The 21,294-nt window shown below is 36.1% G+C and overlaps 2 protein-coding genes across 4 annotated transcripts; one reads left to right on the top strand and one right to left on the bottom strand.

Annotated features, from left to right (window-relative positions):
* Positions 1 to 518: 518 nt before the first annotated feature.
* LOC113510438 (uncharacterized) lies at positions 519 to 8,560 on the bottom strand. 2 transcript variants are annotated; one of them, XM_052902681.1, is made up of 7 exons: positions 8,400 to 8,560; positions 8,221 to 8,335; positions 7,960 to 8,045; positions 7,107 to 7,272; positions 6,303 to 6,427; positions 5,582 to 5,719; positions 519 to 5,308 (listed from the first exon to the last, which is right to left on the bottom strand). In XM_052902681.1, the coding sequence occupies exons 1-6, from the start codon at positions 8,409 to 8,411 to the stop codon at positions 5,588 to 5,590; spliced, it is 636 nt and encodes a 211-aa protein (XP_052758641.1). In that variant the 5' UTR covers positions 8,412 to 8,560; the 3' UTR covers positions 519 to 5,308; positions 5,582 to 5,587. The 2 variants fall into 2 exon arrangements, with proteins under 2 accessions (XP_052758641.1, XP_052758640.1); XM_052902680.1 differs by having other exon boundaries at positions 519 to 5,719.
* A 613-nt stretch (positions 8,561 to 9,173) lies between these two features.
* On the top strand, positions 9,174 to 19,350 carry LOC113510437 (phospholipase A2 group XV-like). Of its 2 annotated transcripts, XM_052902669.1 has the most exons (7): positions 9,174 to 9,651; positions 10,651 to 11,022; positions 12,858 to 13,085; positions 16,191 to 16,362; positions 16,949 to 17,071; positions 17,470 to 17,726; positions 18,260 to 19,349. In XM_052902669.1, exons 1-6 carry the CDS (start codon positions 9,564 to 9,566, stop codon positions 17,705 to 17,707), a joined length of 1,221 nt encoding a protein of 406 aa, XP_052758629.1. In that variant the 5' UTR covers positions 9,174 to 9,563; the 3' UTR covers positions 17,708 to 17,726; positions 18,260 to 19,349. The 2 variants fall into 2 exon arrangements, with proteins under 2 accessions (XP_052758629.1, XP_052758628.1); XM_052902668.1 differs by having other exon boundaries at positions 9,175 to 9,651; positions 17,470 to 19,350.
* The last annotated feature ends 1,944 nt before the right edge of the window (positions 19,351 to 21,294 follow it).

The raw sequence follows: 21,294 nt of genomic DNA, 5'->3' as shown, positions 1-21,294 counted from the left end.
CACAAACGAGGCTACATAAGCTTTTTTAGCAGGTACATAAAAGTTTTTTTTAAGCAACTTAGAATAGCAAACAAGAGCAAACAAGCTGACGGTCCACCTGCTGGAAAGTGGTAATCGTCGCCTATAGACATGAGCAGTACCATGGACGTAATAAAGTATACTATTTCGCCTATGATACCCCCCATGTGTTGTCATTCCTGAGGGTGTTTTTTCTCTGTACCCTGTAAATTTACTGCCATATCTCATCCTTTAAACTGAAATACAGCCGTACAAACAACTGCTTCACGGTAGAAACATGAATGGGATAGGTGTCCAAGCCAATAAATTTTGTACAATGTCTCCCTCTGGTAAGGTACATACAAAATGCTCAAAAAAAATTATTAGTTGATTCCAATACCAACAAAGTACAGAAGACACAGTACCTAAAGGATTCAAAATTACACGGACCACAGAATGCCTAAGGACGTCGCATTAAAGGAGAGGACGTCTGTCGGGTTAGGTAATTTAAAAAAAAGTCATTTTTCGGTTATAAAAATGTTATTAACATTAACAAATCTACAAATATTGTGTACAATGAAACCAGTATATGCTAACTTTGGGCTTTTACAGTAGGCCATACTTTGCTAATGATATAGGGAATTGCACTACGACCGTTATTTTTTTATGCAACTTAGAATGGCAAACAAGCTGACGGCCCACCTGATGGAAAGTGGTAACCGTCGCCTATAGACATGAGCAGTACTATGGACATAACAGAGTATACTGTTTCGCCCATGATACTCCCCATGCGTTGCCATTCCTGAGGACTCAGATGTTATTTCTCCATACCCAGTAAATTCACGTCATATCCCACCCTTCAAACCGAAACACAGCCATGCGAACACAACTGCTTCACGGTTGAAACACGTTATAGGCTGTTACATAGTGTTCAATCAAAAGTCCAATCAATCGGGGAAATAGTTTTTTTCTTAGATTCCTCGTTCCTCGAACTTTTTACTTCAATGTGTGTGACTATATACAGATGTGATGCTCTGTTTGTGAAGATACGTTATCAGTAACGGTCCAGCCAAAGGAGTGTTATAGTCCTTGGTCGATATCTTTTAAATATTTTCACTCATACATTTTTAGTTCTTCGGATTTTGGAGGGCCATGCCATATTCACAATCTATACCGGAATAGATGTCTCTGCCTTTATTTAAAAATTTAATGCGAATAACTGTTTTTGATCTTTGAATCAGTTGGATAATTAAAAAAAAAAAAACGATTTCGCCATTTGATAGGATTCGATTACAGAATGTGAAACACTAGAACAATTGACGATAACAGTCAACACGTTTCAACGTTCGACGGACACTACAAGAATCTGCAAAACCATAGGAGTTGATTTGCCCAGGAGTTTCTTCTAACAACTATGTAATTAGACTCATCAGTCGTTTACCATATATTAATGAACAAGCCCAGAATAATTTACAGATTCTCATAGAAACTATCAAATAGATGAATTACAATCCCTGATCTTTCATCGATCCAGTTAGATATCACCTATAGTGGTCATTTTAGGTCTTTCTATCTAATTTGATAGCGTTCCTGTTGACGCTACTTCTTGGAAAGTCTAGGCGCAGCTGTATAAAAAGTACAAAATCTGCAGTCTCAAAAGTTGGAACTCCAAAGTATGGGACATTACTGAAACAAGTGATTGCCTACAAATTCAACAACAATTTTAAACTACGACATTTACTATATTGTTATAAACATCTATCTATCTATTATACAATTTTATACAGCGCAACAAAAATGAGTCTAGACGTGTAGAAAAGTGTTTGATATTGTAATAATTTTTTTTTATTACAATACAATCACACCAGCTGCTTTATCCTCAAACGAGGATAATACTCGAGAAACCAGGCAATTTATATCACAACCCAGAACACGCTAAATCAAAAGACTTCTTCGAAAAAAATCGCCATCTTGACAAAATTAAAAGAATGTATATAAACGCTAAGTATGGGGTAGACCCCCATGATATACTTTTAGCCATTTTATTGATTTACCCCTTTATTCATAAAAACTAAAACCTTCTACAAATTTATTTTAACTATAACACTGTTATGTTACTTTCTTTCAAATTGGAAATTTATGGTAAAAGAAAGAGACAAAACAGTTCAATAGCTAAAATAAATAAACATGAGAGATTTTATGTTTTTTATGATTGAATTATTTTTATTATTATATATTTGTTTGGATTAGAGTTTGGAAAATTTAAAAAAAGCGACGAAGCCTATATTTTAATTACACATTTTTTAACAAGTATGTCATTGTAAGTACCAGTTTGTTAGGCATTGCTAAATGTACCTTTAGCGTTTTAAGTAGTATCATACAAATAGTCTGTAGTCAAATAATAAGCTTTAAAGCTTTAGTTTCAGCGAAGTAAAATAATTTATCACTAATGACAAAAACGCCCAATGTACTGTTCTCGAATGCAGGCACTCGCAACAGTAGACAGGTAGTAAGGTCGATTCCGAAGTCCATTAAATATTATTTTCAGTAAATCTACCGCCTTAGACAATCTCAAAAATTTTAAATTTAACTTTATTTTTTCTTTGTTTTTATTTTGCAAAAGTATTACTGTATTGTAAAATCTTTATTGTTCATAATTCACATGGAATGCATTAAAAAGATTAGTATTATCTTACCAGAATCTTCCAAGAATTTTTGTTCCTAGTTCTGACTGCATTTATACAAACTATGTATTAGAATAATGATTGTGTTGTAAAATCAATCTTAAGATTGAAATTTTAAGTTTTAATATCTAAAGATAAAAAATGGTGCTCCTGAATTGATCTCTTCCAATAAAGAATATAAGAAATAAACGTTATTTCACTTCGCTGAGACTAATATTAAGAAATATAAATACTTGTCTTTAGACACTTTACTTTTCGCTTTCCTTAAAGGCCTATTAAAATGTATCAATTTAAATAACTCACGCACTTTTGCACGCGACTATACACACACGCAGTCAAACGTTTATATATATTATTTTTTTTTTAAATTAGGCCACAATTTCGTTAACGTATATCACATGATTCAAAATCACAATTTCGCCAATTTTATACAAGTAATTATAGTATAAATTCTTTATGAAAATGGACAACATTTTTTTTTTTCTATAACACCGAAATTTAACGTATCAATTAAGTTTAGGGTTGGATCGAATTAGATAACCGTTCGTACAATTAGAACACGGAATAGACAATACCGATATATAGATACCGATCGATATCAGTATCGCTTTTTAAAAAATAGACTTTATTTGAATTATAATAAAAAATCTCCTTTTTTAAACTGACTTCAAACCGGTTCCCCAGACCGGTCGTATTTTTTTGTTTGTTACTTCATAACTCCGTCAGTTCTAAACCAATTTTCAAAATCAAAGATTAAAATATTTGATTTAGTCACAATAGTTTTTTTTTTTTTTTTGTAGGAAACAATTTTGATTATTTATAATTTACTTAGCTCCCTTATGGTAACCCTTACACATTTGTCGGCACGTCAAAAGAGTTTTCCTTCTGGGTATTGTCTATTCTTTGACCAGAGTGTACAACTAACTGTGCGCATTATTTATACTTACTAGATACCTATTTGACTTTTGCTATCGCAAAATGATACTTATATGTATTATTTTATGTCTCACGAATATGTTCACTCGATAATACTGATATGTAGAGGAGAAAGGACTTATCTATGGTAGGTTTTAAAGTACGATTTCTACTATTATATTAATGGATTCGTAGCTATAATGTATGTTTAAATGGATAATTAAGGGGCAAATAGTTTCCCCACTCTGCTAGAGAGGGTATAGAAAGTTGATTTAATCCTATTTTCATTCCTGGCAGGAGTTGGAGAAGTTTTAGATTTTAAACAGGAACGAATAAAAGAAACCTTACAATAATATATTACAATCGTACGGTTTCTTACAATTAATGGAAATGAGCAGTTTAATGACTGAAATACATTTTATGATATCTGATTCTCTTCTCTTATTAATATCATTTCGTTAATCATTGCATTTAAAGTAGATTGTGCAATACCCTCAATGCTGTCACATGAAGAAGTTCAAATATACTGTCTACCCTTAGATTATATAGATAGAGTGTTTCCATACAAATGCTTCGAGAAAAGTGGGTCAACTGTTTCATACAATTTTGCGTGATAAATAGTTATGAGTGGGGGGAAAGGGATTGTTAGTAATGGGGTCTAATAACCCCATTACTGGCAATATACCCTCTCAGGTTGACCTCCACGCGGTTCCCCGTGGAAACCATCATGTTTAATTCTTGTCGAATTCATCATGGTGGGCCAACTGACCTGCATTCATTCTCACCTATCATCTTCCACTGGTGCCTCGTCGGTGTATACCAATAGCGCGGGCGGGGTTACCAATCCATTTTCACCCATTAAAAAAAAAAATAGTAACTATTTTAATTATGAGTGATTCCTATGATTAATATTTATTTTGTCTTATAAATTTTGCATCTTTTTAGTACATATACACTCATTTTATTTATTAAATATATACACGTCAAGATACATTGTAAGCGTAAGTATATAGAAGACAGATAAAAAACACCTGTCAGCTAATTTGACAATTAAAATTGACCCATTTTTTTCAGACTCGATGCTCTATCTATGTCGTCATAGTCGTAGAATACTGACGGATCTTTATATGTAATCTTTGTCAGATCCGTCAGTATTCTACGACTATGACGATATAATCTACGTATCTATTCTTCTTCTACAGATAGGTATCCAAGAGCACAGTGGAATCGATTCTCAGGCGCCGATTTTCTAAACCTATCTACAAAATTAAAATTTGATATTACAGCAAAATCCTTTGCGTCAAAAATTTGAGTTAGAGTTATTAGGATATGATGGCCCATAAAATTGTTATTTCGTGAAACTATCAAATTAAAATATTAGCTAGAGAGCTAAATGTAGAGAAATAGCGCCTCAGAACCGAATCCCAATGTTTCTGTATATTAAGCTGCTCTATCCTACAGACGCGCATTTTTTTTTTATAACACAGAGGGCACGAGCACTGCCGGCATTTTATAAGATAGAAGAGATGACCGAAGTGTGGATACGTTTGCGAGCTAGCATTACAATGGTCAGCATATTTTATAACGTTTCCTCATAGGCCTAGGGCCATATTTGGACCGCATTGTTGTTTTTTCGATCTGTACTTGGTCGCAAATGGTCTTAACAGTTTCATCGGATGCGTGCAGGAACGATTGCATATAGCACTCCAAACCTGCGAGAGGAGTAAAGAAATGTCGATTCTTACTGGTAGATTGTGGGGTACACCCAAGAGCGTCAGTGCGGCTCAGACCTCGACGATTGCGTTGTGTGCATTTCGTATGTTTTCGATACCTATGTACTCTATACCAACAAGCTTACCAAAATAAACAGCCCCGCATCCCAAATCAATTTTCAACATCTAAAATTTGCCCTCCTACGCCAGGTAATCTAAGGTCGGCTCTAAATACTTCAGTGCCAAGTAAACGGTCACTCTAGGCTTTATCACCAGTATTCAGAGCGCAGTCCTCTGGTCGTACACGATGACCGCGTCCGCGTCGAAGAACTGGCTGTGGGACTTGCTCAACGCGATGATCGCTGCGTGCTCGCTCCGCATGCGGTTCTTGTATTTCTTGCTCAAGTTCACCTGCACATTGTAAGAGAAAAATATAAACCCACAACTCACGTTTGAAAAAAGGAGTTAAAAGTTTGCCAACTGATAACTCCTGTGATGTAACTAAAATCACACTCAGTTTGGATAGTAGAGGGATATGAGTTTGAATCCTATTGGGTCGAATTGTAGGAAGGTATTTTTTTATAAATGCTCCAAAACATAGCGGAGATAATTTTTCTGGAAATACTATATCAGAGGGAGACTAGAAGTCATCTGCGTGCTTGCTCTATTCTACTTACGTTTCAACAGAAGATATGCTGATATATTTCTGTTCGAGGGGTAGGATACAGCAGTAAAATCACAAGGCATGGGATCATAAGAATAGACGCATGAAGGACACAATGAGCATCCCAGTGTACTCGTATTCTGCGATCTTTATTGTACTGTTCATGTATAAAGTTATGTGTAAAGTTTCTTTCATTCTTTCTTATATAGCAATAGTTACCACTTACCAGCACCAGAAAGGAACGATAGGTGAAGATGAAGCAGTTCAGTTGGCCCATCGTGACGAATTCAACATTAATTAATCTCAATACTCGCAGTTCTATTTCCTAACCTTAGCGTATAGCTGGTGTAAATCATCCTCTGTGGAGAGCGGGCGCGGCTTCGGTCTCAGGAAGGCGGGCAGCGAACGGGTCTTCAGCGCGTCCATATTCGCAGCGCCCTCGATTTCGTCCAACACTGATTATAGCAAAACATCTTCCTAATATATTTGGTTATTACAATTATCCATTTAATTCATAATTATTTAATGTAACTTTTTATATCGGAGTTTCTTCTGGGAATTGATATCATAAGGCGGTAGGGAGTATATGTATATACTATAACCTAATAAGTACACAGGAAATTTGGACAGCAAATTACGACATTTGCTGGAGCATAGTATCTATGAACAAAAACAGGGAAAGAGTTCTTGGCCATTCGCATGCGAAAATACGACGAAAAGCGGTTCGTGCGTATAAATGATAAATCTATGATGTGGGAGCTCTCGCCCTGTTTGGTCGTCCGAAAAGGTGAAAGAAGGATTAAGTCATGCAGTTTCTAAGGGTTTGGTGCCTTTCTCTTTGATGGAGTACTGATGGTAGGCAGGACCGGCCTTAGCCTACCTACCTAACTCCACTGGCCAAGTTTTTAACGACATCCTCTTTCCTAACGACAAAAGGTTATTGGGAATTCGTATTGTTCACTTCAATAACGTTAAATATGACTCGATTTTTGTTTGTTTAATTTGTACATTATTTATCCTATGACGCTGTTATTAAACCTCGGCGTCCTCTTTAGTGTTTGAAGTCCCTGGCGCTGCTTGAACACCTCGGTCCCTGTCCACGAATAGGGCATGGAATGGAACATGTCTACTGACCAGTGCTGGAGGAGTACTGCGCGGGCGATGGACGCGGCTCGGGCACGCGGTTCACGTAGCAGTGCGCTCGCCGCTCGGCCGCCGCCCCGCCGCCCGCCCCGCCGCCCGCCCCGCTGCCCGCGCCGCCCGCGTAACTCGCGGGCCGCACCGCGCGACCACCACCCGACTGCAACATGTTTATTTTCACATTAGCCTAATATTCTATTACTTAGAATGAGATTTTTAGTTATTTGTTATTTTTATATCAATTTAATTTTTTTATTTTCATGTATATAAAAACACAACTAATAAAATATAGTGAAACAAATTAAAGCCCAATCATCAGGTGAGGATAGTTATCGATGACGCGCCGATATATGCACCGGACCATATTCAGAAAGGCAGAGGAAAAAAAAAACAATTGTACATTTAATAGCATCATTACCCGACGTTATTAACAATATGACAACATCAGACAAGTCTTAAGCTTGTTTAATATTATTGTAGTATAAAAAAATCAAGAGGTGAAACGGAAAAGGAATAATTATTATTACGGTTTAAAAAGCATGCCTAAACCCTTTTGCTTTTTTTTATGGGTGAAAATGGTATGGTTACCCCGCCTGCGCTAAAGGGATACGCTGGCGGAGTACCAGTGAAGGGTGATAGATGAGAATGAAAACAGGCCAGTTAGCCCATCATGATGAATTCATCAGGAATTAACCATGATAGTTAGTTAGATAGAGGAATAGCGAGGAGGTCGACTTGGTTGGGTATATTGCTAGCAATGGGATTCTCAGTCTCCATTACTAACAAACCCTTTCCCCCAACCCATTTGGGTTAGGTACATACACCAATATACATTAATAAACCCTACCTCGGCATGTTTTATTCTATAATTCTCTTGACTCGTATAAGCATGGTTCTCCTTAACTGCATAGTTTTCTTTGAGATACTGTTCATCTGAAAATGAAAACACTGAAATAACCTCAATTCATTCATTATTTAGGATTAGTATCGCATACGTAAGGGATGCCCATTGATAGCATATTGAACTACAATATATAAGCAACGATTTCGTATGTATTACAAAAAATAAATTAATTACTAATATCTTTATAGGTTAATCAGAACTTACCGAACGATTTCTGATGGCGCGGCATTAGGCGACAGTAACATATAATAATTAACAAAATAACAACACCGCTTATACCGCCAATAAACCAGGACAACCAAATGATTATAACACGACCCTGTAACCAAATAATTGTAAGTAATCTCCTCAAATATTATATCGATTTTATGCACAGTGTATACCTGCTGAAACATTTCAATTCCTAAGAAGAAAGCGAAATTCGCTTCTTTTTGATCCCTTACATCGTATGATTAACATTTTATCTTTATATTTATTAAAATACTACTTAAATTTATTAAAAATAGATAAAAAATACTACAAACAACTATGGAAGGACAAACCCCATTTTAGAACTTTTTTTTTCAAATATTCGCGCTTGCGCGCCAGCTGTATGGTATGTTCTGAAGTGAATATTTTTAGACTAAAAAGAATAATAGTTCTATAAATATTGCACGGTCTAATTCATTAAAAAGTAAACATTTTATTTTTCCTATTTAATACAAAACTATAAAATTAGAAATTCAATTCATGTATTAACTACGAACATTTATCCTAGTGTCAATTTTATATATAGTGTTATTATTATATGTCTGTCGTTTAATTCTTCAGAATACTTCTTTTTATTTCTTTTGTACCTATATATCGTAGGTATAAAAATTTCGGAATTGAATTATGCTTAGGTACATATTTTTTAATGAGGTGCAATTTGCAAACAATGCAATTTTTAAGGGTTTAATATTAATAGAAATTGACAACTTTTAATAAGGATTGATAAAAATAATTGACAATAAAAACAGCATTACTAGTAGTTACTAACGTATAAATAAATAAATAAGCAAATAATAATTTATTGTAGTAGTTTGAAATTAATGTACACTAATTACTTACTATACACATACAATAAAAACGAAGAACGAAATGCAAAATCACTTTAAGCTTTTGACGTTGACGTTGACAGTGACAGTGGATGTGTAGGTATTATTTAATACTGTATTATTTTTGTTTATTATATTATCTTGTCGTCAAGTATTCAAAACAATTAAAATTTTTCATTTATTAAAAACAATACGGTGTTATCAATTGTATGTTTACTCCCAACAGTATCAACGTCTTATATCTTAAACGAAGTAAAAGCACAGAAAACCGCTCGTCATACGATTCTAAACGTCACCCCGCGCCACTCGTAGGAACCTATAAAAAAGTAGTATGAATACGACGATCAACTGTAAATTACGTGAAATCTGTACCTAACTATTAATTTGTTTTCGCGTCTATTGCTCTTTCAACTGGCAACCGGTTTAAATGTGTTTATAGTTTTATACTTGTTTGGTACAGTCTAGCGTAACATGGATGGTACAAAATTATTTTTAGGATTTCTATTTACTTACGGACTGCTTGCACGGAATTCTTTTGGACTGTCACCAGTAATATTAAGTAAGTATTTCTGTTATGATTGGTATTTAATAACGTCCTTGTTTACATTTTAAACCAACGTGCAACATTCTAGAACTAGAAATGTTTTAGCAAACGACTTGGTACTTAAATAACAGTTAGTTATAATACTTCACCTACTCATTTCCTTTAAAAAAGAGAGAAGTACATTTATTATAAGCCAAAGTGTGATAGAATAATATGGTAATATACATATTTTTGTTTTAATGGTAATTATATTATATTTACATTACAAGTTATGTAAATAATATTGTAAATGTGAAAGTTGTATTAAGATTTCTGCTAATCATGCTGAAATGCCTCAGTGAATGGTAATTTAATTTAGTTAAACTAAAATCTATACAATACCAATACCTGGCCACCAATACATTGCTGGAATAGCTGTTAATTTTTCTTTTTATACTGTTAGTTTTAATTTTTCTATTTATAAGTTTATGCTATATGGAAATACTCATATCTACTTCATAACTTTAGAATTATTGTTACATTGTATTGTTTATTTTTTTATTTCAGAATTAATATAAAAACACTTAAATATATTTAACTTATTATTTTTATTATAAATATCTATTTAGTTTATTTAGTTTCTGTATTGTTATTTTAATAAAAAAAGCATATCAAACTGATTATTTACTAAATTTAACATAAACTTTGCAAATTTTAAATTGTTAAGAAAGGTTACTTTTGTTTTCATTAATAATATTCAGACATATACAAAGTTATTTTTAGGACTAAACCCTCTTTGTATTTTTATAAAAAGTCAAGTTTCAATGTTGATTAACAACTATAGTGAAGTAAAAGCTACTTTTAATTATAATTATCATAAGTTATATATTGTAATTGTTTATATCAGCTTACTTGACATATAAATCACTTACATTATCATAATAAAGTAGTTTAAATGTATATATATTTTTTTATTGTATTACTTATAATAATATTACAAATTCATTTTATGTTAACTATTTATCCATTGTCCAGTACCTGGAGATGGAGGCAGTCGTCTGGAAGCAAAGTTGAACAGAACATCAGTTGTGCATTACATCTGTACCAAAACATCAGACTTTTTCAATGTCTGGTTGAATCTGGAACTGCTGGTTCCCATAGTCATCGACTGTTGGGTTGACAACACGAGACTCGAGTATGATAATGTCACAAGAGTCACTAGAAACCCTCCAGGTGTCGAAATAAGAATCCCTGGATGGGGTAGCCCAGAACCAGTGGAGTGGATAGACCCATCGCACCAGTCCTCAGGGGCCTACTTTAACAAGATAGCTGATGCTTTAGTGAAGATTGGTTATGTGCGAAATGTTTCCATTAGAGGAGCACCATATGACTTTAGAAAGGCACCAAGTAAGTATATATATATGAATGAATAAGTATATTTTATTTGCATTATACAATATAGAAAATAAACAAGACAATTAATAAATATAATGATACAATTGTATAAGTACAGTAAGGCGGTCTTATTGCTGAGAGCAATCTTATATGTATATATATATTTATTTTATAATTGTAGCTCAATGGTATCTGTACATAAGAATTATTTATATCCTTCATATTATTTTTTTTTTTTTACAAAACACACCTTTTTTTCACTTACAAAAGATTACTAAATATGAGAATAACATAAATATTTTATTCGCTGTCTATGTCCTGGCATAGAATAGGCCATCCTTTCCTTTCCCATAGGTGTTGTAAGAGGCGACTAAGGGAGGGTTAGGGATGAGCAGCAGCGTCCCTCTTAAAATATCTCCAAAGTCTAACCGCAATTGCCAATTCGCCTGCCAAGCATGGCAACAACTGGCAAAACTCCCCTAGGGGGAGGCCTATGTCCAGCAGTGGACAGTTAAAGGCTGATATGATGATGATGATGAAGTAATTTATTATATAACTGGAGCAAAAATAAAATATCGATTAAAGGTTGTATAAAAAATGTTACCTCTATTTCATGTTTGTATTTGCGAATACTGCCATTGTATGGTATTGTATGGGGATATTGATGTTACGGAATAGTTCTGATTGTTATAGAGCATTGATACAATGATGAATGTTTGTAGACAAAATAATCTTGTTCTTAAACAAGTTTCCAGCGGGTCTACCATGAAATGAAATTCCGAATTTTCGGACTCAATTTCGTGTTTTTGTTTATACCAAAATCGGACCAATAAATGGAGTTTAACATTTCGTTCGTCATACATCCTATCGTAAAAGTGCAAAGGAACGATATTTTAACATTTTTAATATTTCCAAATGGGGCATGTATTATGTATCTAATTTTAACATCAAATTTGTGTTTCGTTTGGCTCCGAAATTTCGGAAATCATTTCATGTTAGGCAGGTTTAACAGTGTATGTTTAATTAAATATCACAATTGCCTGATATTACTTTGATGTTAATTAAAACAAATTCAAGTAAGGCATAACTATTAACTTCATTATAAATTATAAATCGTTTGTTTGTATTTTTTTTTCAATGGGTGAAAATGGTATAGTAACCCTGCCTGCGCTAATGGGATACGCTGGCGAAGCACCAGTAAAGGGTGATAGATGAGAATGAAAACAGGCCAGTTAGCCCATCATGATAAATTCATCAGGAATTAACCATGATAGTTTCCAAGGAGAACCGCGAGGAGGTCGACCTGGTTGGGTATATTGCTAGCAATGGGATTCTCAGTCTCTATTACTAACAATCCCTTTCCCCCCCGTTTGTTTGTATTGACCTAGGTGTTTTTTATATATTTTTTATGAATGATAATGGAATGCTAACCCACCTGTGCTGTCAGTATACGCTGGCGGCTATCAACCGCATTATTTTTAAATCCAACTAGTACTTCTAGTATTATCGCGTTCAGACAAACAAGCTAATCCGGTTTTATTATATTAGTAAATTGTTTTTATTTATTTCTTCATAAATAATTTATATATTCTATAACTACATTCTATATGCCTCACATTTGTTTCTTTTTTATTTTTTTTTTAATATCACAAGGGGCAAATGAGCATGTTCAATCGAGTTTAAAAAGGAAGTTCTTAGTTCAGTTGTATTTTTTCAGTTGTTTAGTTGAAATTTTATCAAAATCGGTTTAGTAGTTTAGTTTTTTAGATCAAAGTAACTGATCCTGTCATAATCACAATCTTTAAGTGAGTTAAAAAAATGAAGTAACAAGTGAATGTTTTCCACAGATGAGAATGCGGAGTTCTTTGTTAAGTTAAAATCGCTAGTGGAAGAGACGTACGCGATGAATAACAAGTCCGCGGTGACGCTGCTGGTGCACAGCATGGGCGGCTCGATGGCGCTGCACTTTCTGCGGTTGCAGCCGCAGTCCTGGAAGGACCGGTACATCAGGCGGCTGCTGTCCCTCGCCACACCCTGGGGTGGCTCTATGAAGGCTGTTAAAGTTTTTGCCATAGGTAAGTAAATATTCTTATCTTAACAGGTGATAATTTTTTTTTATAAGGCAGTGGGCAAACGAGCATAGGGCTCATATGGGCACCCGCAACCTTAGAGGCATTGAAGATAATGGAATGGTAACTCCGCCTGTGCTATCGGTGTTCGATAGGCCACCAGTGAAAGGTGATAGACGAGGATAAATTAGGGAATTTACCATAAAATAAAGTTCCTAATTTTCAGACTCAATTTCGTGTTTTTGTTCACACCGAAATAGGCTCAATAAATCGAGCTTAACATTTCATTCGTCATAAATTCTTTTATAAAAGTCCAAAGGAACGATATTTTAATATTTTTATACTGTATATACTATGATTAGATTATCTATTGCACTAGATAACGCACATGAGTCCGTGCAAGTCCGTGGTTAAAATGAGGAATGAAACCACTAGGAACAAAAAATCCTTTGTCTACACAAGCGCTTATCGTTTAGTAGGCTTTGGTATAGGTGTAGTCTTTGTGACACATCTTGGTCGTTGAAAATAATGCATCATGCATGTGTCTAAAGTCAAAATGCCATAGATTAATTATATTTATTTACTTTTTAACTTTTCCCAAAGAGGGTTGACGTTAGACAGGCGGCCGGTCGTAAAATTATAAGCCAAATCCTTTTTTTTTATGGCAAACAAGCTGACGGCCCACCTGATGGAAAGTGGTAACCGTCGCCTATAGACATGAGCAGTACCATGGACGTAACAGAGTATACTGTTTCGCCCATGATACCCCCCATGCGTTGTCATTCCTGAGGACTCAGATGTTATTCTTCCGTACCCAGTAAATTCACGCCATATCCCACCCTTCAAACCGAAACACAGCCATGCAAACACAACTGCTTCACGGTTGAAACACGAATGAGACAGAGGTACCCAAGCAATCGACTTTTGTACAAAGTCTCCCTCTGGTAATATCATTTAGTAATATGGATGAAATCATATTACGCCGACCCCAAATAATAATTGGGATAAGGATAGGACGATGATGATATACTATGTAATTTTAACATCAAACGTATATTTCGTTCGGCACTGATATTTTGGAAAATATTTCATGGTAACCCCTCTGGCTAGTCGGCTCATCGTGACGAATTTATTATTTAATACGTTATAACGGAACAATGTAATGGAAGACGTACATTTGGTCGCGGACACAAATAGACATGCTTATTATTGTTACGAATTCGTAATGACATCAGATAAGAGATATATAATAGAAGACCAATAATAGATATAAATTTCTGTTAAAAACAGCCAATATCAAGTATTGTAAACAATATAGATAAGTGTTAACAATAATAATAACAACAATAACTGAGTTGTGACCATTTTGTATTGCTATGGCACACGCGCAAACGTAAATTTGCTTTAAATGTATTTAGCTTTGTGTATTTTTTTAATCATTCAAGTAATTTGTGTGTTGTAAGTAAGTAATGCAAATAAATTATCTATCTATATATATATATATATATATATATATATATATATATATATATATATATATATATATATATATATATATATATATATATATATATATATATATATATATATATATATATAATGACGTATATAATAAGAAAATTATTTCAATTTAAATTAGTTTTTAGACATATGTTTTAAGTTTTATCAGTGACGGGAATTCAAATTTAAATCCTTTTTATTCAAATATATTTGTTTACAAGCACTTTTAAATCATCCTTTTTTTTTTTAAATGTACTTTTTTTTTTGATGGGTGAAAATGGTATGGTAAGCCCGCCTGCGCTACCGGTATACGCTAATGGAGCACCAGTGAAGGGTGATAGATGAGAATGAAAACAGGCCAGTTAGCCCATCATGATGAATTCATCAGGAATTAACCATGATAGTTTCCAAGGGGAACCGCGAGGAGGTCGACCTGACAGGGTATAGTTGCTAGCAATGGAGCTGGTAATCCACATTACTGACAAATGCTCCCCCTACCAACGTGTTGTAGCGGTTTAACACAACCACCGGGATTGTTAATAATTGAGACCAAGAGCCCCATTGCTAGCAATAAACCCAACCAGGTCGTCCTCCACGCGGTCCCCCTTGGAAACTGTTATGATTAACTCCTTATTAATTCATCATGATGGGCTAACTGGCCTGTTTTCGTTCTCATCTATCACCCTTCACTGGTGCTCCGCCAGCGTATCCCGTTAGCGCAGGCGAGGTTACCATACCATTATCATGCATTAAAAATATTTTTGAACCTCTGATAATTTTTACACACAGAACAAAAGAAATGATGTTTTCAAAACGTGGAATCGGATATTATTATTGGTATACACATGTAATTATGTTGTTTCGACACCGGGTTGCTTGTATCGACCGGTAGAGAGATTAAGCAATGCACAAGTTGTTTTGTATGGATGGATGGTATAGGGGCCGACTCTGGCGTGTCATTTCTTTAAACTTGCCTCTTAATGTAGTATTTTAATTTAATAGTTTAAGCGAAAGTACTGTTTTATATATCATTATAAACTTAATTTATAATAATTTTTAATGGACTTCAAAAAAAAGTAGATTCTTAATTCGATTGTATTTTTTTTTATTTAACTTAGAATGGCAAACTAGCTGACGGCCCACCTGATGGAGAGTGGTATCCGTCGCCTATAGACATGAGCAGTAGCATAGACATAACAGAGTATACTGTTTCGCCCATGATACCCCCCATGCGTTGCCATTCCTGAGGACTCGGGTATAATTCCTCTGTACCCTATAAATTCACTGCCATATCCCACCCTTTAAACTGAAACACAGCCATCCGAACACAACTGCTTCATAGTAGAAACACGAATGGGACAGAGGTAGCCAAGCAAACGACTTTTGTACAAAGTCTTCCTTTGTGATATTTATTTATTTAAATAACTTTACTGACAAAAAAAAAATAAGGTACAAAAGGCGGTCTTAATGCTAGTAGCATTCTGTTCAGTCAACCTTTGGAAAAATACTTATGACAATTTTTCCAATTTTTTTCCGATAATGTATTTAAAATGTCTCAATAACGCGAAATTTTAAAATTGACCTGTATTACACCCTGTATAACCTGCGCAGGCGACGACCTCGGCTCGCTGATGCTGCGCGAGAGCATAATGCGCACGCAGGAGATCACGTGCCCGTCGCTCGCGTGGCTGATGCCGTCGCCGCTGCTGTGGAAGCCCACCGAGGTGCTGGTGCAGACCGACAAGTATAACTACACAATCAACGACTTCCAGAAGTGGTTCGCGTAAGTTTTCTACCGCTTCATTAGTTAATTCTCACGGATTTGCCCGCGAGCGTCCGTATATAAAGTATCCTGTTTTTTTAATAGGTCAAAATGGATTAGTAGATGGCGAGGCGCTAGTGAAGGATGATAGATAAGTATGAAAGCAAGTCAGTCGGCCTATCGTGACAAAATTCCACAGGAATTAAGTGTGATTGTTTTCAGGGGGAACTGCGTGGAGGTCGACAGGAAGGCATTATTAATAATGGGGATTAGTAGCCCCATTGCTAACAATACATCCTATCAGGTCGACCTCTTCGCGGTTTTTTCTGGAAACCATGTCTTATTTCAAGTAAATCACTAGGGCTCCGGCCGTCGTATACCGTTAGCACGGGCGGGGTCACCATTCCAATATTATCTATTAAAAACGAATAGAGTATATTGCTTGCAGTGAATCTCTTAAGCCCCTTTACTAACAATCCCCTTCCCTCCTATTGTACATTTAAACGTAAACGACCAACGTGCCCTTATTTCAGTAACTTACATTGTCATACTGGTGTTATTAGTATTGATAATTCATTATTTATTTATTTATTATTATTGACTGCAGCGATATGGATCTGCCGGACGCGTGGGAGATGTTCAAGGACACGCAGAAGTACAAGAGCGACTTCACAGCGCCCGGCGTCGAGGTGCACTGCCTCTACGGCTCCAATATATCCACTGTGGAGAGGTAACATACATTTGTACAACTCGAACATGTTCTACTCTGTGTATACATTTTTTTTTATACAACTTAGAATGGCAAACAAGCTCGCGGCCCACCTGATGGAAAGTGGTAACCGTCGCCTATAGACATGAGCAGTACCATGGACATAACAGAGTATACTGTTTCGCCCATGATACCCCCCATGCGTTGCCATTCCTGAGGACTCAGGTGTTATTCCTCTGTACCCGGTAAATTCACGCCATATCCCACCCTTCGAAACCAAAACGCAGCCATGCAAACACAATTTTACGGTTTCTATTTTCATTGCGTAAATTAAACCGGTAGTTTTTTTTTTTTTGTCTAATTGTACTGTTTGTTTCTTCAAACAAAACAAAATAAAATATATTTCTATGCACGGACAGGTTGGTATACAAGCCGGGCACCTGGCTGGACGGGTACCCGACGCTGGCGATGGGCGACGGCGACGGCACCGTTAACCAGCGCTCGCTCGCCGCCTGCCAGTACTGGCGCGGCGGCCGCGGCCGGCGGCTCAACGCCGGCAAGCCCGTCAAGACGCTGCAGCTACCCAACGCGGAGCACCTGAAGATCCTGCAGGACCAGAGGGTCGTCGACTACGTAGTCGCCGTTATGAAAAACTGATCCGCTTACACTAGTTGAGGTATTTTGAGTGTATATGTTGCAGTTAAAACTCTTAACCAGTCATAAGTATTATTGACTAGCAAAATCAGTCAAAAGTACTTTTGAATGAATGGCAAACAAGCTGACGGCCCACCTGATGGAAAGTGGTAACCGTCGCCTATAGACATGAGCAGTACCGTGGACATAACAGAGTATACTGTTTCGCCCATGATACCCCCCATGCGTTGCCATTCCTGAGGACTCGGATGTTATTCCTCTGTATCCTGTAAATTCACGCCATATCCCACCCTTCAAACCGAAACACAGCCATGCGAACACAACTGCTTTACGGTTGAAACACGAATGGGACAGAGGTAGTCAAGTAAACATGTGTATTATGTAGTATTAGGTTTCAATTTTTAACCAACTTTGAAAAAGTAGGTCCTATATTCGACTATATACTTTTTTAGTATCTATATAAATAACTTACTGATATGTTAATAATATTTATATTTGTTGCAACCTTTTCAAAGATTTTTAATGTAACAACCACCGCTTTAATTTACGTGGCAGGCTCGTGCTCGCGTCACAGTCGCTCATGACCAAGGATAACGAACTGATCCCGAAATTAGTCGAGCTTTTTCGATCTACTTAATTACACGTAAGTTAAACCGTTAGTTATTGCATTAAAATATAAAGTGCGCTAACGAAACTTTTAACAATAACATTTCAAAGGTTGCTTGAAACAGAATCTAAATTCTGCAGAACTTGAAATGTTTTGTAAAAAAACCTGTGTATAAATAAATGAAACATTAAACAAGCATTTATTAAACTCAAATTTAATGCATTTCTAGTTGTCACAGCTAGATTCAGTTACAGTGACTATGTACATCGATGTAATTGATGCAGATAAATCATTGACCTCGTCATTGAACTATCATTGCTATCAAGAGTTTATAAATAATGTAATAATTAATTCAATTTATATTTTACCAGAGGGAGACTTTGTACAAAAGTCGTTTGCTAGAGCATTTCTGTCTCATTCGTGTTTCAACCGTGGAGCAGTTGTGTTTGCATGGCTGTATTTCGGTTTGAAGGGTGGAATATGTCAGTGAATTTACAGGATACAAAAAATAACACCTGTGTCCTCAGGAATGACAACGTATGAGGGCTAAACAGTATACTCTGTTATGTCCATGGTATTGTTCACGTCTATCGGCGAGGGTTACCACTTACCATCAGATGGGCCGTAAGCTTGTTTGTCATTCTAAGTTGCATAAAAAATACTGCCTTAAAAAGCCTTTTTATGTTTTTGAAAAAAAAAGTAGCTAAGTTCGATGTTTTATATATACATATATATACGTCACGGCTTTCTCCTATTAGGGTAGGCAGAAACAATGGAATACTAAATTTATAATATTAAAACTCAGTATAATTTTGAGTTATCTCCATATTTTAATAATAATGCGCCGGTGCGTTGCTTCAAACAATACATTTGCGTATTTAGCGTAAAATATACATTTCTTCTACGTATTACAATGATAACTTCTGTTACTAGTCAATAATACGTAATAATCTACGTTTATCAATACTGTTTTAAATATTATATCTATGTTTTATTTTTGTTTATTTAACATATATATATATATATATATATATATATATATATATATATATATATATATATATATATATATATATATATATATATATATATATATATATATATATATATATATATTAATATCTGATAGTTATCGTTTTCTTTGTGTACGATACGATCAATGCATAGTTTTGTATGTGTAGACAAAATGTATGTATAAGTATTTTATTGTACGAGGTTTGTCCGGAAAGTACGTATAAAAGTTTTTTAAAAATTTTATTTTACAATTATTCAGGTAAATCAATTTTATCCCCTTCAAAGTACTCCCCCTGTGACATAATGCACTTGTGCCAACGCCGTTTCCACTGTGAGAAGGCTCCTTGAAAGTCCTCTGGTTGTAGGTTTCTCAGCTGCCCCGTCGTAGCTTTTTTTATCTCATTTATGTCCCCCAAATGCCGCCCCCGAAGTACCAATTTGGTTTTTGGGAACAAGAAGAAGTCACACGGGGCCAAATCCGGCGAATAGGGGGTGTTCGGTCACCGTAATGGAATTTTTACTCAAAAACTCACGGACAACAAGAGAGGTGTGGGCAGGGGCATTGTCGTGGTGAAGAATCCAACGCCCCTCTCGCGCCAATTCTGGACGAACTCGTGCCACACGAGCTTTGAGGCGTCTGAGCACATCGACGTAGAATTTTCCATCAACTGTCTGGCCTGTGTTCGTCGGAATGTGAAGTGGAAGGACGTCCTGAACGTGGGTCATCTTGAACGCTTTCTCGGCCCTCTCTGAATCTTTTTAGCCACTTGTGGACGGTTGGTTCCTTCACAGCATCATCCCCATAAACTGTTCTGAGATCGGCAAAAATTTCACGGCCATTCTTGCCGAGTTTCGAGAGAAACTTGATTACGACGCGCTGCTCTTCAACGGAAGCGGGCTCCATGCCGACGGGGTTTCGTTAAGAGGTAACTTCACAGATGGCGTGACAAGCCAGTTCGCACCGCACGGCGGTCAGACCAGAACTGAAGCATTGTTAGGGACATAAGGAAGGGGTCCTGCGCTTACCTGGCCTCCCCACTCCTCTTTCTCGCATTCCAGAACACTTTTATACGAACTTTCCGGACAGACCTCGTACTAGGCATTGTCTTACAGAAGTCCACATCACTGGTTATTTGATCAGAATTATTTTGTTTAATTCCGCTACCATTAGTATGTGTGTGACTGCCAACACTCGAAGATTGACCACCACTATTACTAGCAGAAGTGTCACAACCTTCCATATTAGCTATCAGTCTCCGAACGCCATTTTGTTGACGCACGGTTTGCGAGTTTAACCTTCAAGAAAAGAGCATATTCCGTTTTAAAAGGCCGGCAGCACATCTACAATGCCGCTGGTGTTGTGGGTGATCATGGGCGGCAGTAGTCACTTACCATCAGGTGAGCCGCATGCCCGTTTGCCCCCTGCGTTGTAAAAAAAAAACGTTTCGCGATACGAGTTTCACCTCTAAACGAGGCATCTTCAGGCAAATTATTAGATTGCTCCTCGGAGCTTAGTGTTAACCGTTCAGCGTTCAAACTGCGAATTAAATGGCTAATATGGAAGGTTGTGGAACTTCTGGTAGTAATAGTGGTGATAAATTTTTTAGTGTTGGCAGTCACACATGCTAATGGTAGATGAGTTTTTTTTTATGGGTGAAAATGGTATGGTAACCCCGCCTGAGTTAATGGGATACGCTGGCGGAGCACCAGTGAAGGGTGATAGATGAGAATGAAAACAGGCCAGTTAGCCCATCATGATAAATTCATCAGGAATTAACCATGATAGTTTCCAGGGGGAACCGGGAAGAGGTCGACCTGGTTGGATATATTGCTAGCAATGGGATTCTCAGTCTCCATTACTAACAATCCCTTTCCCCCCGATGGTAGTTGAGTTGAACAAAATAATGATAGTCAAATGATCAGTTGTATATATAAATATCTTTATTTAGAACCTTTATTAGTATAATTT

The sequence above is a fragment of the Galleria mellonella genome, unplaced genomic scaffold (assembly GCF_026898425.1).
Source record: "Galleria mellonella isolate WM207_F2 unplaced genomic scaffold, CSIRO_AGI_GalMel_v1 utg93, whole genome shotgun sequence".
Classification (NCBI taxonomy): domain Eukaryota; kingdom Metazoa; phylum Arthropoda; class Insecta; order Lepidoptera; family Pyralidae; genus Galleria; species Galleria mellonella.
This window is presented reverse-complemented; position numbering and strand designations above follow the sequence as displayed.

Bases quoted from the DNA above. Each gene is read 5' to 3' on its own strand.
- LOC113510438 (XM_052902680.1), bottom strand. The intron at 7,273-7,959 runs GTAGGGTTTATT...AACATGTTGCAG, and splicing joins ATAGAATAAAACATGCCGAG to TCGGGTGGTGGTCGCGCGGT. The intron at 6,428-7,106 runs GTCAGTAGACAT...TGCTATAATCAG, and splicing joins GCAGTACTCCTCCAGCACTG to TGTTGGACGAAATCGAGGGC.
- LOC113510437 (XM_052902668.1), top strand. From the start codon at position 9,564: ATGGATGGTACAAAATTATTTTTAGGATTTCTATTTACTTACGGACTG. The intron at 13,086-16,190 runs GTAAGTAAATAT...TAACCTGCGCAG, and splicing joins TGTTAAAGTTTTTGCCATAG to GCGACGACCTCGGCTCGCTG. The intron at 17,072-17,469 runs GTAACATACATT...ATGCACGGACAG, and splicing joins AATATATCCACTGTGGAGAG to GTTGGTATACAAGCCGGGCA.